Consider the following 13,692-nt stretch of genomic DNA (forward strand, 5'->3'; position numbering starts at 1 on the left):
TATTACCACACCCAGCTTGTTTCTCTCATACCCTGGGACCAACACAGCTACAACACTGCATATAACTAGCAATTCGTAATCCAAAGCGGATCTTTGAGGGCTCCCTTTGCTACGTATTGTAAGATGGCATGGTACTGTACTCCTCTACACAATTCCTATGAAGATCTCCAACTATTTCCTATGTGCTATGGCCTCATTTTACACATCATCACCCCATTTAATGCTTTCTACCGGCTCAAGGCCTGATTTGGCACTTGGAGAACTAACTCTACTGAATAGCAACAATACCTTTGCATTTCTACAGGGCTCTTCATTCTAGGAACTCCATGTGCTTTTACAAACATGAATGTTCAAAACACTATAGAGACAGTAGGTAAGAATTCACCACCACCACCACCCCATTTCAAAGAGATAGAAACTGAAGCATAGAGGTGATGCAACTTGCCACAGTCCCAGTTTACAAAACAACCAAGTATAAACATTTTTCAAATGATGGTGGAAGTGATTAAAAAGAATTGTAGACCAGGCCTTACACACCAAAAACAGTTCACTTTAGGTATGTCTACACTGCAACACCACTGGCGGCAGGGAGTAGGGTAAGTGTACCTACATGCTGCAGTGAAAACTGGGCTGCATCCATACTGCAGTGCACAGGCACACGGGGCAGTGAAAGGCTCCAGCAAGGGGCAGGAAATGGGGAAAAGGCTCCAGACCTGCCGGAGCTATTCCCTGCTGCCGGAGTCTTTCCCGGGCATGCAGAGAGCAGTGTAGGGTACATGTACAGAGAGTTCAGGCATGTCTCTACAGTGCTATTTATACTCGTACAAGAGGGGCATGCAGTGTATGTACTCTACATGCTGCCATAAGGAATGTGCAGTGTGGACATACCCCTTGTGAAAATTCATCCTTCCTTGCATCTCTTCTCCTCTACCACTTCCAACCTCTCCAATATCCTCATCAGCTAGTTAGAACCTCCCTCAGGGCCCCCCTGTAACCTAGAATTTCCCTCCTGCTTCCTGGCAGCACTGACTCACCCAGCCAACAGACTGGAATGATCACAATTGTTGCCATCCTTTATGTTGCAACCCTGATCAGTTGGGGGAGACAACCAGAGTTTCTCAAATGGACCCTGCCAAACTCTGCAGATACTGCTGGTCTTAGTATTGCTTCATGATAGTTTCTGAGGCTAGCTATACCCTTACAGACAAGCTGGAGCAGTATGGAAGCTCCACATCCCTGTCTCACAGCACTTCACTCCCATTTGGACACAGCAGAAAGCATATTGTGGCATTTAAACATTTGCTGGTGTACCTGGGGCTGGGCTTCCCTTCTCCCTAGGCTCTGCACACACTACAACTCAAATTGAATTAGCAGCAATCATATTTAAACTTGGGCTACCTGGATGAGTGTGGCCCTGAGTTTTATTTAGAACCGCTCCTACCCAAGCATGCTGTAAGCATTTAGGGCCAGATTTTAAAAGTAATTTAGGCACCTAACTCCCACTGAAACCAATATAAATACCTTTAAAAATGTGGCCCTTAGATATCACTGGATAGCCTACCCAGGAAATCACACATTGAACCTCCCCCCCAGGCATTTTCTATACATACGTGCTGGAAGCAGCACCTCCTGGCTTGAAGTGGTTTCCATCATATACAGAATTTACAGTTTTGATCGATGGCTTTCAGCACCCCCACCATAAAAATTGTTTCAGCACCACTGTATCTATAAGGTTGTCAGCAAAATAATCCCTGGCCATACCAATAAGGGAAACTGATCTCAATATGTTTAAACAGGGTTGCATCCTGCACAGTTTCAGCCAGGGCATGGACAGGACCCTAACCAAATTCTGCTCTGTTACACCAGTGTAGATCTGGAGTAATTAAGGATTTAGACTTTTGTAAATGAGAGCAAATTCTGCCCCAATCTCCATTCAAACAGAAACAAAGACACCACATACTGGCATTTATGCTGAAGTTATAAAGAGCAAAACCTCTGATTCCTTGGGTCTCATCAGGAAGCCAGGGACATCGGAAGTAAAGCTTCCATCTATCTCTCACTTGAAATTTAGATCCTCATATCCAGTGTTATCCCCCCCAACAAGGTTAAAATATGGTTTGATCTTATACTGTACATGTGACCATTTAACTATATTCCTCAGTCATGCCGTTGCCCAGCAAGTGTCCAAGGCTGACACAGAATTGGAGAACAGGATTAAAACAAGATTCAGTCCCATCTACGTTGCAGAATGGATTTTAATCGCGTTGCAGGCAATGGGGTTGTAACCCTGTCCCCTCAACACAAAAAAGTTCCAGCATAGCTTGAAATTAAGGCTGAGATTTTCAAAGCCACTGAGGGGATTTAGATGCTTATTACTTATTCATTTAATGGCACTTGGGTATTCAAATCCCATAAGTGTCTTTGAAAATTTGAGTCTGTTTCCTGGAACTCTGATTTGGAGCTATGGGAGCCCCCCTGCCTCCCACCCACCCCTTTGACTTTGTAACATCAACATTCACTACCCCTCAGCTGCAGTGAGTAACACATGCTTAGCTTCACTGGGTCTTGTAAAACTTGTAATAAGACATTTCAGGGCATGGGGCATAAGCAGCCATATATTACTGCAAAAATCTTTCCATTTCCCTGGGGCAGCATTTCTTCCGGTGACTGACTATTGGCAGCTTGTGTTCTTCATTAGGGTGGTTAACACCACACTGCTAGAGAGCCCTACCCAACTGCTGTGCAAGCGTTCATTAACAGATCTATCTTGGAAGATTATAGGTTCCAACCGGTGCCAATGGAAAGTGCTGTCCCCCATCACCACACCCCAGTGCCCCATCTCAGATCAGCTGCATGGTGTGTACATTTCAAATGGTTAGCCACATGCCTGCCTTGCAGCTATACCATTGGTTTATCAGAGTCTTTCCAAAAGCATCTTAATAGAATTTGTGAATAAACTCCTCATGAGAACAGTGAAAAGAAAGGGAACGCTAGTAATTTACACGGTGTGAACTTTCTCCACCTTGGAAGGTTCTAAACTCAAATGGGACATAATCTAGGAAGGAAAAGCAGAGATTGAGGCCTACTTTTCTCCCCTCACTAGGTGTCACAGCAGGATGAACCAGAGAACAGCCATCAGGACAATGAAGGCAGATTAACACACAGTATAGCCATATGCTCTTCCCATGGGAAATGAAACGTACCTGCATTAGACCCCACGTTCCACAAAATCTGCAAGTGCTTAACATGCTACGCACTGCTTCAGAAAGACAAAGGAAACAGACAGGCTCTCCACAAAGACATCACTTTAAATTCTAAAGGCCTGGAAAACCTAAGGCCTCAGGCCATAAACAATGAAAGGCAGAGGCTCACACTACAGGCAGCAGATCCTGATAAGTTGTACATCAAGAGATATGCATTACAACTTTTTGTCTGCATCATGCAGACTACGTGGAATGATCTCTGGCAGGCATTAAAGGTCCTTCTGGCAGGATCTTTACTCTAAGTGTAAAGGCTTTCTTTCAAAATCATCATGTAAGAAGGGCGTTGTGATTTCAGGTATGTGCCAATAATGAATGGCACTTCCTAGTCGCAAGGTAAACAACTGTAATATCTCTAGCACATTGGGAACATTCCGAAACCTCAGCATAAAATGACAGCAGCCTCTTTTCTGCTCAGTCGGATTGTGCACTGACAAACTAAGCGTGCGTGCGGCAAAAGCAGACACAGACACAGAACAACAACGCAGAATAACACGCAGCCTCCCAAGTACATACAGACCTTGCTCCAGCTCCTCCGGTCTCCCCGGCTGGTTGCCCATCTTCAGCCAACTCCAGTGATTCCTTTCCGAGGTTCTCTAGGGTCCCCACGCCCTGCTGATGCTCCGCATCAGAAGCGGACCTCCCCCATCTGCCTTTCAGGATCGTGCCAGTCAAATTCAAAGGAAAAAGTCAGCTCCTTCCTAGTTCCTGGCATGAGGAACAAACTGTCTGCTGCTCATGCAAAGGCAGCTGTGACTAGCCCTCCTACCTCATTACAATATTATGCACCGAAGGCCGGCCTGTGCACTTAATTAGCTGCCTGACTGCTGGAATAAAAGACAGAGAGATGACTCAACGTGCAGCGTAAGCCACGCACAGGCAGCAAGAGCAAACTGCAAGCAACTCGCAGAAAGGCAATGATTGAATAAAACCCCATTAACCAATGAGAAACCTAGCCTAGACAAAAGATACCAGGCGCATATTAACTTCAGCAGGACTCAAATACCTCATCAGGCCAATAAAATTAAGATGAGACATAGAGGTCCTGCCCTGGGGGACCAGTAGGAGAAGAGATTAAAAAATTATATATACACTGCACCAGAGAGACAAGGTGGGTGAGGTAATATCTTTTAGTGGACCAACTTCTGTTGGTGAGAGAAACAAATTTTGGAGCTACATAGAGCTCTTCTTCAGGTCTGGGAAATGTACTCCCAGCCTCACAGCAAAATGCAAAGTGGAACAGATTGTTTAGCATAAGGGACCATTCCAGGTAGCGTGTCCAAAGAGTTTAAATTCATTACTCTGCTAGACACTAAAAATCATGAACAACAGAGACAATCCACTAACTCCCTCTTTTTGTCCTATGACTGCAGAGGTGCTAACAAGCCACTCTACCTTGAATGGTCTCTTACAATATGTGCTAACTACTTATGCTAAACAAACTGCTCCACCTTGCATTTTGCTGTGATGCTGGGGCTCTGGTAGTACCTTTCCCAGACCTGAAGAAGAGCTCTATGTAGCTCCAAAATTTGTTTCTCTCACCAACAGAAGTTGGTCCAATAAAAGACACTACCTCACCCTCCTTGTGTCTCTAATATCCTGGTACTGACACGGCTACAACTACACTGCATATACTGCACCAGAAAGGCTCATGACAAAGAGATCAGAATACAATCCTGAGCACAGAAGGCCTCAGTGAATTTAGTGTGAGCTCAGCCCATGCAGCCAATGGCACAATTTGGGCTTTCGGCCCTGATGCAGCAAAGCACTTAAGCAAATGCTCACTGCTGAATAAATGCTACTTTGCTGACTAGGGAGGGATTTAAGCATGTGCTTAACAGATTTCCTGAACTGGGGCATTTGGGCCAAATTTCCAAAAGCACACAGGCCAGATTTTCAAAAGTGTTCACCACCCACCATGTGGATATCCCTCGAAAAATCTGGCTACTTACGTAGGTACTTAAATGGGAGTCAAGCTCTTCTGAAAATCTGACCCCAGTTGTGGGTACTGAGCCCTTCTTAAAATTCTGTCCTATGCATTTAATTTGTGCTAACACACTAATCTTGCAAGGTGCTGAGCATTCCGAACTCTTCTGAACCTCAGTGGGATTTGGGGACAGACAGTACATTGCAGCACCAGGTCCTTTATAACAGAGAATACAGTATGTGATGTAGGAAGAGTGCTATGAAGTTTTAATTCTCATAGAAACATAAAGAATGGCCATACTGGGTCAGATCAAAGGTCCATCTAGCCCAGTATCCTGTCTTCTAACAGTGGCCAATGTCAGATGCTGCAAAGGGAATTAACAGAACAGGGCAATTATCAAGTGATCCATCCCTTGTCCTCCAGTCCCAGCTTCTGGCAGTCAAAGAATTAGGGACAGCGAGAACATAGAGTTGCATCCCTGACCTTCTTGGCCAATAGCCATTGATGGACCTATCCTCATGCGTTAGATAAGTAGAAATGTCATTGGTAGGAGCAGAAGGTAATTTTTAATGATTAAATTATTTGTAACAGCAGTGCCTAGAGTCAGACACCCAACCAGTTTGAATCCCCATTGTGATAGGTACTGTTCAAACATATGGAAAATGTCAGTCCTGGCATCTATAAGCCTAAAATAAAAATAAAATAAATAAAAAACCACACAAGTGTGGTATAAAGACTATTTATAAGGGTGTGACATGCAGACCATGGTTTGGGAAATTCATGTGGTTTATGTGGTATATAAACTGCTTTATCAGGTCAGACTATTGATCCATTTACTGTGCATGGCCAATACTTGATGCTTCAGAGGAAGACCAAATATATCCACAATGCATTTTGCTTATGGAGCAGTGGCTGTCTATGGGGAAATCAAGATTCTGAACCTTCACATTGATCAGTTTACATTCCAACAAAGAAGATCAGTTTTCTAAAAACTACCCTGAATTTAGCATGAGGATTAAAAACAAATTAAGGAATTCAAAAGCTTAAATTGCTCAAGAGCAGCTCAGGCTCAAACTTACCCTGAAAAAAGGCAGGGGAATTGAGAATGCAAGCTGCCACCCCATCCCCAACCTTTTGTGCCTAGATATGGGAGTCTGAACAGTATGCATTAGGACTGTGTCAAGATCCCCTTCGTATCTCAGCCTACTGGGATGAATTATGTGCCAGTCCTTACTTTGACTGTCCTTGCTCTTGGCAGCTGAAGTTAAAATGCTCAAGGTTATTTTGGTGCAGCCGTTTATATTTAATTGGATCCTGTTCAACAAAACTCCCTCTTCCTTCCACTTCATCAGACTCTAGTTGAGAAGATGCCTTGAATAACAGATAAGCCATGTAAGTTCTGTAGAAAGGGATGATTTGTAGTGATCCAAGGTCTATTTATGATGATTTGCAATGATAAATCCAACCAATGAAATCAGGTCAGTTAAGGCCACTGCCCAGCTAGCTGACTGTATGTGAAGGCTGGCAAGAGAAAAATACAGATGATATCTGTGGGAATCTCATTTAATATTTCTCCAGATAACAACAAAAAAGATGTTAGTTTCCTCCCTTAACTGGACCTTGTTTACTCTCATGTCCACAATAAAAATGACACCATCGGACAACATGTTTATTAAACTGCAGTTTAATAAAGTTCTGCCAAAGACTTGACAATGCTTTTTAAAGGGGAAAACAACGCTTCCAGGTTTCTGCATAGCTGGCCTGGACATACCCCTCTAGGGGCCAAAGGGGAGCTCAGACTCCACTCATTTCGTAGCCTTTCTGCTGAAATTACAAACCAGGATGTCAACTTTAATGGTGGTTTAGGTGTTCTGACCACCTGCATATTGGGAACTGGACTGAGTCCCACCAAGCTCATTTCCATCCCTCTCGGTATTTCTAACATGCGCCGTGCACTAGCACAGACCACTGGATTACAGTCACAGGGGAACACCTTCTGCTCACTCCCAAACCGGGTTGGATTTGAACCAGCATCCTAAAGGTGAAAACGCCATATCCTGTTACTGATACCTTAGCCACCCAGTCCTCTTTCATATTCCTGGTTTTATTCTGAATTCAGCAGCGGAGAAGTCTAGAACACCTTAGCTGAGGTCCTGCACAATAATCTGACATCCTTCAGAATTATATTTGGAATCTGGTTTTATTTTTCTGCCACCAGAGAAATATATATTTTCTTACATTTGTAGGCAGCAAGGGTAACATCAGCTGGTAGGTTTTGGTAATCAAATACAAACTATTAGAGACTTACAGAGTGCATCTCACAGTAGATCTCATGCTTAAAAGCAGTAATTGAATTTCAAGTAGTACCTAGACACATGCAGTCATTTCATCCCTCCTCTGGAATAGTTCTTCTATTGTGTGTTCTAGCAAAAACAGCACTAAACTCTTCTAACAGTGTAGAAGGATCCGCAGTCCCAGCCTGCCACTATGGGAGATATTTTTTAAAAGTATCATTTAAACAACAAACACTCTGAATTGCCATAAGGTTTTTCTAGACCTATCTATTAACTTGTTTACTTTTATTTAAACACCCCAAAAAAGACAAAATTGCAAATCAGAATCCACAATTACCAAAAACAGCAACAAGAGATTTGCAGCCAATCCCTGCCCCACAAAACAAAACAGCGAAACAGCAAAAACAGAAAACAAAGAACATTCCCACCTCTATTTCCATCAAAGCCCCTTGCCCATTGGTCAGCTCCACACATGCGTATTCAGCAATTTTTGCCAAGTACCCACTCAAATGGGTAGACATGCAGCATGTTCTGAAGGTCACCAAATCTGGACTATTTTGGATCAAGGAAGGGACAGTAAATTCCAAAGTTATAAGAGAATGAGTTTTCTGCTAAGTATGGGCTCCAAGTCACTGATTGGAACTGTGGCAGTATTGTACAGGAAGAGAGACAACTCTCATGTAGGGATAGGTAGATCCCAAGTCATCTGGGGCTTTATGGGTCAACACCAACATTCCACATGAAAACCAATAGGCAGCTAGTGCTAATCCCAGAGCGCTGGTGGCATGTGCGAATTTCTCTACTTCATCTGTGATGTAAAGTACTGCTTAATCTGAGTAAAGTGGCATTATCTAGCTCTTTGGTTGTATGCCCGTTAGGCAAAGGCTTTTTGTCTCTGCAAAATATCTAGCATACTTTTGACCCTACATAAAGAATTACTAAAACTCTGTGCAATGAAGAATGTAGTTATCCTGGGAGGTCATCAACTCAGCACTATGAATCCAATTCAGGAGATGAGCTTGCAACGAAGGAGAAAGACACTATTTTAAAAAGAGATGGCAATCAGAGGTAAGGAAAGTTAGAGAGAGTCACGAAAGATACATAGGTGCATACTTAAGGAGAATAGAACTGAAGTTCCTTCCACTCTTTAGGTCCTGCTCTAAGCAAGGTACCAGTCAGATTTAGACATCCTTATCAGACAAGTCACAAACAAACCAGTTTATTGTACTATCCTCAGACTAATCAGGCAAGGTAAAGTGATTCAGACATTGCTTTCTGCATGCTTCATCGCTACATTGCAGACAGACTGTTTGTTACAGCATGTACTTTAAAGAGAAAGATCAACACCAGACTCTCCATTACAGGAAGCAGTAGGCATGCTCGTAGCCCAAGCAGCAGAGACAATATCTGAGGGTCAAACTTGGTTCCCATCTATGCTACAACTGGACACATCCAAGGCCTTAGCTTGAATCTCGGGTGCAGTTAAAATACAGTCAGGTCCCATTTGCACACAGATCTGGGACATCCAAGTCAGAAACAAGTCTTTTAAAATTCATCTGAAAAGCTCTGATATTTGGGTGGGTTAGACACCTGTCTTAATATGCAATCAGTTCTCTTCGAGGTACAGGCTTGAATTGTCTCTCATTGGGGTGGTATTTCAGCACCATTGAGTCAAGCAGATCTTATTTTACTGTAGACTACACAATGAATTCTGGTTTTCTTCAACAGGAAATAATATTGACCAGAGGGATTGCATCAGTCAACATAACCTCTTGGGTCAATAAATCTTGACACTGAGCAGTTCAGACATCTGCTTCTCGTTCTGTGGAATGGTGGAAGAGTGTCTTGGATAGTAAAGCAGAGCAGAGTATGTAGCTGGCAATGCTTACAAAAAGTAATTGTGGAATCCTAGCAAACACCCCTGAAATCTAACATGCTAGCAGGGTCAAGGCTGGAGACCAACAATCCTTAATTTGACAATGATGTGAAATTGACAATGATGTAAAATGGTTCTAAAACCTTGATGAAGAGAGTCAAGTGAGACAGGCAGTGGCACCCCAAGCCCACAGCAAGAGGTAAGCTGTGGACTGTGGAGTTTTAGATGTAGCCACCCCGAGCAAGGTGAAGGAGACATCAAGGATGCTATTTATATGAGCTTGCAACTCAAACCATGGATGGTAAAGAAAAGGGGGGGTAGACCAAGGGGTAATTTCCAGCATGGTGCATAGGTAGCAAGTTATACAAATCCCCTGTGAGGAGCATGGGCTAGATCCGAGAGGGCTGCTTAGCCTTCTACGCACGTAACTTTTCTCCAAGTGCTAAAATGAGAAAAGCCAATGTTGATAAAGTTGTCTATAAAATAGAGAACTGGATTCTTCCTAGGAACCAGAAAGAATAAATCAAGCACTTCCCACAAGCCAGTGGCTCTCCAGTCTCTCATTAACAGGTGTGAAGAAGCCAAGATAAAAATGCCCTTTTATAGGGTGAAGGGGTGAAATATGGCTTTTTCTAAGACTACGGCTACACTGACGGCAGCAAAGTCGCTGCCGTCAGATCAATTTCTCTGGATCGACTGAGCAGTCAATGAAAACCCGCTCAGTTGATCCAGAAATCAGTGTACTAAGAACACCTTCACAAGTGGCGTAGCGCTGCGTCGACGGGAACGCGATTCCCGTCGGCACAGTGCAGTGAAGATGGTGCGCGGAAGAAAAGGAGAGAAATCGACGGGAGTTATGCAAGTTTTTTGCGTAACTTGCATAACTCCTGTTGACTGCCGTCGAATATTGGAGGTAAGTGTAGACAGGGTTTAAGTAACATCCATTTTGATAATTTGTTTTCCAAGTACTTCTCTTCAAATGCAATTCACAGGCAGGGAAAATAATCAGCACCAGTGTGGCTTGTGAAAGCTCAAGCAAAAGCCAGAGGAGGGAAATTTTTTTTTTTTTTTTTTTTTTTTTTTAAATCACATGCAACAACCTGAATCAAGTTCTTGGTGGACAGGTATCCAGATCACAAAGTCATCATCACAGCTGGCACAAATGGATTGGCAAACTATGCAGAGAGTCCAAGGACTGAATAGGTCCTGGAAACTGATCTCACCCCTTTCACCTTTCAGAAATGGGCCCTCCTGGGCAATGTTGAGGCACACTGACAGGGGCACCATAAGGGAGTCAATTACCAATGCCAGTGCTATACCTCTTCTGTGGATTCATATTAGTCCAGGGGCAGGGCTGTTCCATAGCACCTTTCAGCAGCACTGAATATATCCATGTGAAGGGAAGCTATTCTACAAAAGGGCATGTCCTTTATCGTGCACAATGTCAGGCCCCAGATAAGCAGGGACTCGTCAGCAGCAAACAATAGAATGGGTCATACTGTGTGCATTGAAACCTAGAAGAAAGAGCAAATCTGGTATTTTCCACCAAGTTACAAAATAAATCTTTGGGAGTAGGACATTTGTTGAGGTCGTCACCAAATTGCAGCCTTCTAAGAATTCATCTGTAAAGCTGTACTCAACCCCTTCCTCTTCCACTAATGCATTAAGATTCTCTGAAAAGCAGTAGGAAAACTAGCATGAGAAATGCATTGCATCCTCCTGATATGCATACTTGGTAGGCCAGGCTAGCTGGCTCGCTCGCTCTCTTTCTTTCCTATTCTCTGAGTGCAAACATACTGGCACCCTGCCAAGCCATGTTGCCTGTGATACATCTAGGCCTAGAGAATTAGTTTTAAGGATCATTTCTCTTCAAATTAGCTGGAGAACAGCTGATAATTAACCAAATGCAGGTATTCATGGGGGCACCTTGACCCTGCGCTGCAGCTTTACTGAAGGTGATTGGAAAAGAAACAAAGACAAACCAGGCATCTGTGGTATTCTAGGGAGAATCTAGCACGTTCCCCTTCTGTTTAGATGGTGGCTCTAGCTGGACTTTTACGATCTTTGCTGGCATGTTTACAGCTGTAATGGATCTTCCCTATTTGTGTTAGCTTGAGCCAATTAACTGTCAACATATTTAGTGAGTCAAGTCATTAAGGCCCTTAAGATTTAGCATTTCAGCATCCCCTCCACACACTTGAATTCTCTTAACTGGCTCACAGCCCAGTGGGCAGACACGTGCCAACAAAATGATTCTCAGGGGAATACATCGCAGAGGGAGAAATTCTCTTTCATTTTGTTTAGCTACCAAACTAGAGCAGGGCAGCAACAAAGTGAACAAAGGGAAACACAGCAAGAAACATAGGTCAGCAAATGCCAATTCCTACGTGTTATCTGCTATGAGTTGACTGCAAACAGCCACTCATGTGCCTCAAAGAGACTGGATGTGCAGTTTATCCACAACAAAGTCAGTTATCAGAGGCCGTGTCACAGAGTCACTAAAATGCATTGCATCAATTCTGTTCTCTGCACATTCCAGTTATGCAATACTGCTAGTTATCAGAGAGCTCATTAAATGGATCCTAGAATAGGACAACAAAAGTAGTACTAATTAAGTACATCAGCCATTGCATGCCACCTCTAGAGGGGGTCCAACAGTAGACTTTTGGCTTAGAGAACCCAGGGAATGAGACCTCGGTCCTAAAATGTTAATTAGAGAATTTGATTTTATGATATCAGGGTCATTGCCATTTATTAATTAAGAGGATGGGGGGGCCCATTAGCAGAATTAATTCCTTCCTCAGATAGCTCAAAGTACCTACCAAGCAACCCACTTCAAGAGGGAACAGAAAGAAAGACCAAGGAAGAAAAGTACCTAGAAATTCAACGTTTCACCATATGGCAACAGATGCAAATAACTCCATATATTAACTTTTCTCCTTATTTACACTCGAGTTGAACAAACAAGTCTGAATATTTAGACTAAGACTAAGGATAAAGACAAAGAATGGTGGCAAAAAGGTGACCCTAAGGGACATGCCACATTTCATCTGCTGTCTGTGCAGTATATGAATTCCTGTCAGTGTTCAAGGCATACAGCTTTCTACACTTGTAAAATTAAATGAGTAGTTCCATGTGGGCTTTAACTCTTTATCTCCCTTTTGCAGATGAAATGTGTAAAAGTGTGAACTGAAACAACAGTCACTTTACACTTTAAGAGTCATGGGGCAAAAAAGGGTGCTTAAAATTAGGCACCTAAACATCTAGGCCCCCCCCCTTGTTTGGCTTTTGCAATTAGATTACATCACACCTAGAAAATCAGAGGTGAAGACAAAATGCTATGTTGGGAAGATTTAAGGCTCAGTTTTATGTTTTCATCAGTTTATGTCAATATGAGCATGCAGAAATATATTTATGAATATGTGCCTACATATTAGCATATGCCCACATGTCAAGGCATGGAGCTATGTTTGCACGTACATATTCAATAAATTATTTAGGATTTTCTACCTTGAATGTTCCAAAGGGATTCTTTGATTTTTGCCTTCGTATTCTGTTTCCAGAGATAGGGCCTCGTTTTCTCCAAGAAAGACTGCAATTGCATTGGTGGCAGATGGCAGAATCCAGCTGAAGCTTTCCAGCATATTTGTTATCTCAGGGAAATCCCAAATGGTATCGGTCCTTTGGTTTCTAGTAAGGTCTTGTTGTATAATTGCATTAGTCATTAGTTTCTCTCACATGCCCATCTATATCTTTTACAGGAAAAACAAGACGGCAACTTTACTGAATTCAAGGTGCATCAATCCTGCTGCAGACCCAGAGCAGTCTTTGATGTGACAGATCACAAGAAACAGACACTGTCAAAACTTGATGCATGGTGGGTAAAAGGGCCTTAAGCTCATCTGAGACGAGCCCTTCAAACAGAATCACTTTCCTTTTTTCAGCTCTAATTGGGGCCCATTAACATTTTATGAAAAATTTAATTGCCAGTTAGATTTGTCAAGGAGTTTTTAAAGCCATTAAAAAAAAAATCTGTTTTGAAGCATCTGACCATTGAGAGGGTTCTGGTCCCGCCCAGATTCACATTAGCAAACAGTCACCACAGGCATATAGCTCTGGGAACCTCAAGTCTGGACTACTCATGTTTCTGAAAGGAAAGAGATGCCTCAATGAATTAACAGAAGAAATGCGACAAAACATCACCAATGGTGTGATTCTCCTCTAATTCTAATCCTCGGAGAGCCCTTCTGATCTATGTTTCCCAAAGGATAGTACATATTAATCCTACCATCCTTTCCCACAGCACTAGGGAAAGTGAAGGAAGAGGCCTAGATT

General features: G+C 42.8%; 1 protein-coding gene across 7 annotated transcripts in view; it reads right to left on the reverse strand.

The window, feature by feature from the left end:
- The window catches only part of SPECC1 (sperm antigen with calponin homology and coiled-coil domains 1), a 145,854-nt gene that overhangs the window by 90,623 nt on the left and 41,539 nt on the right, over positions 1-13,692 (reverse strand). The window contains exon 1 of one of the 7 annotated variants that reach the window (XM_067565867.1): positions 3,781-3,990. The exons of the other annotated variants lie outside the window; for them this stretch is intronic. Coding sequence (XP_067421968.1) covers positions 3,781-3,820 — 40 coding nt within the window. The 5' untranslated portion in view covers positions 3,821-3,990. Of the gene's footprint in view, positions 1-3,780; positions 3,991-13,692 lie in introns of those variants that run through there. 7 annotated transcript variants of the gene reach the window in all.

This window comes from Emydura macquarii, unplaced genomic scaffold (genome assembly GCF_026122565.2).
Source record: "Emydura macquarii macquarii isolate MOO-44397 ecotype Brisbane River unplaced genomic scaffold, CSIRO-AGI_Emac_v2 contig_2699, whole genome shotgun sequence".
NCBI lineage: Eukaryota > Metazoa > Chordata > Testudines > Chelidae > Emydura > Emydura macquarii.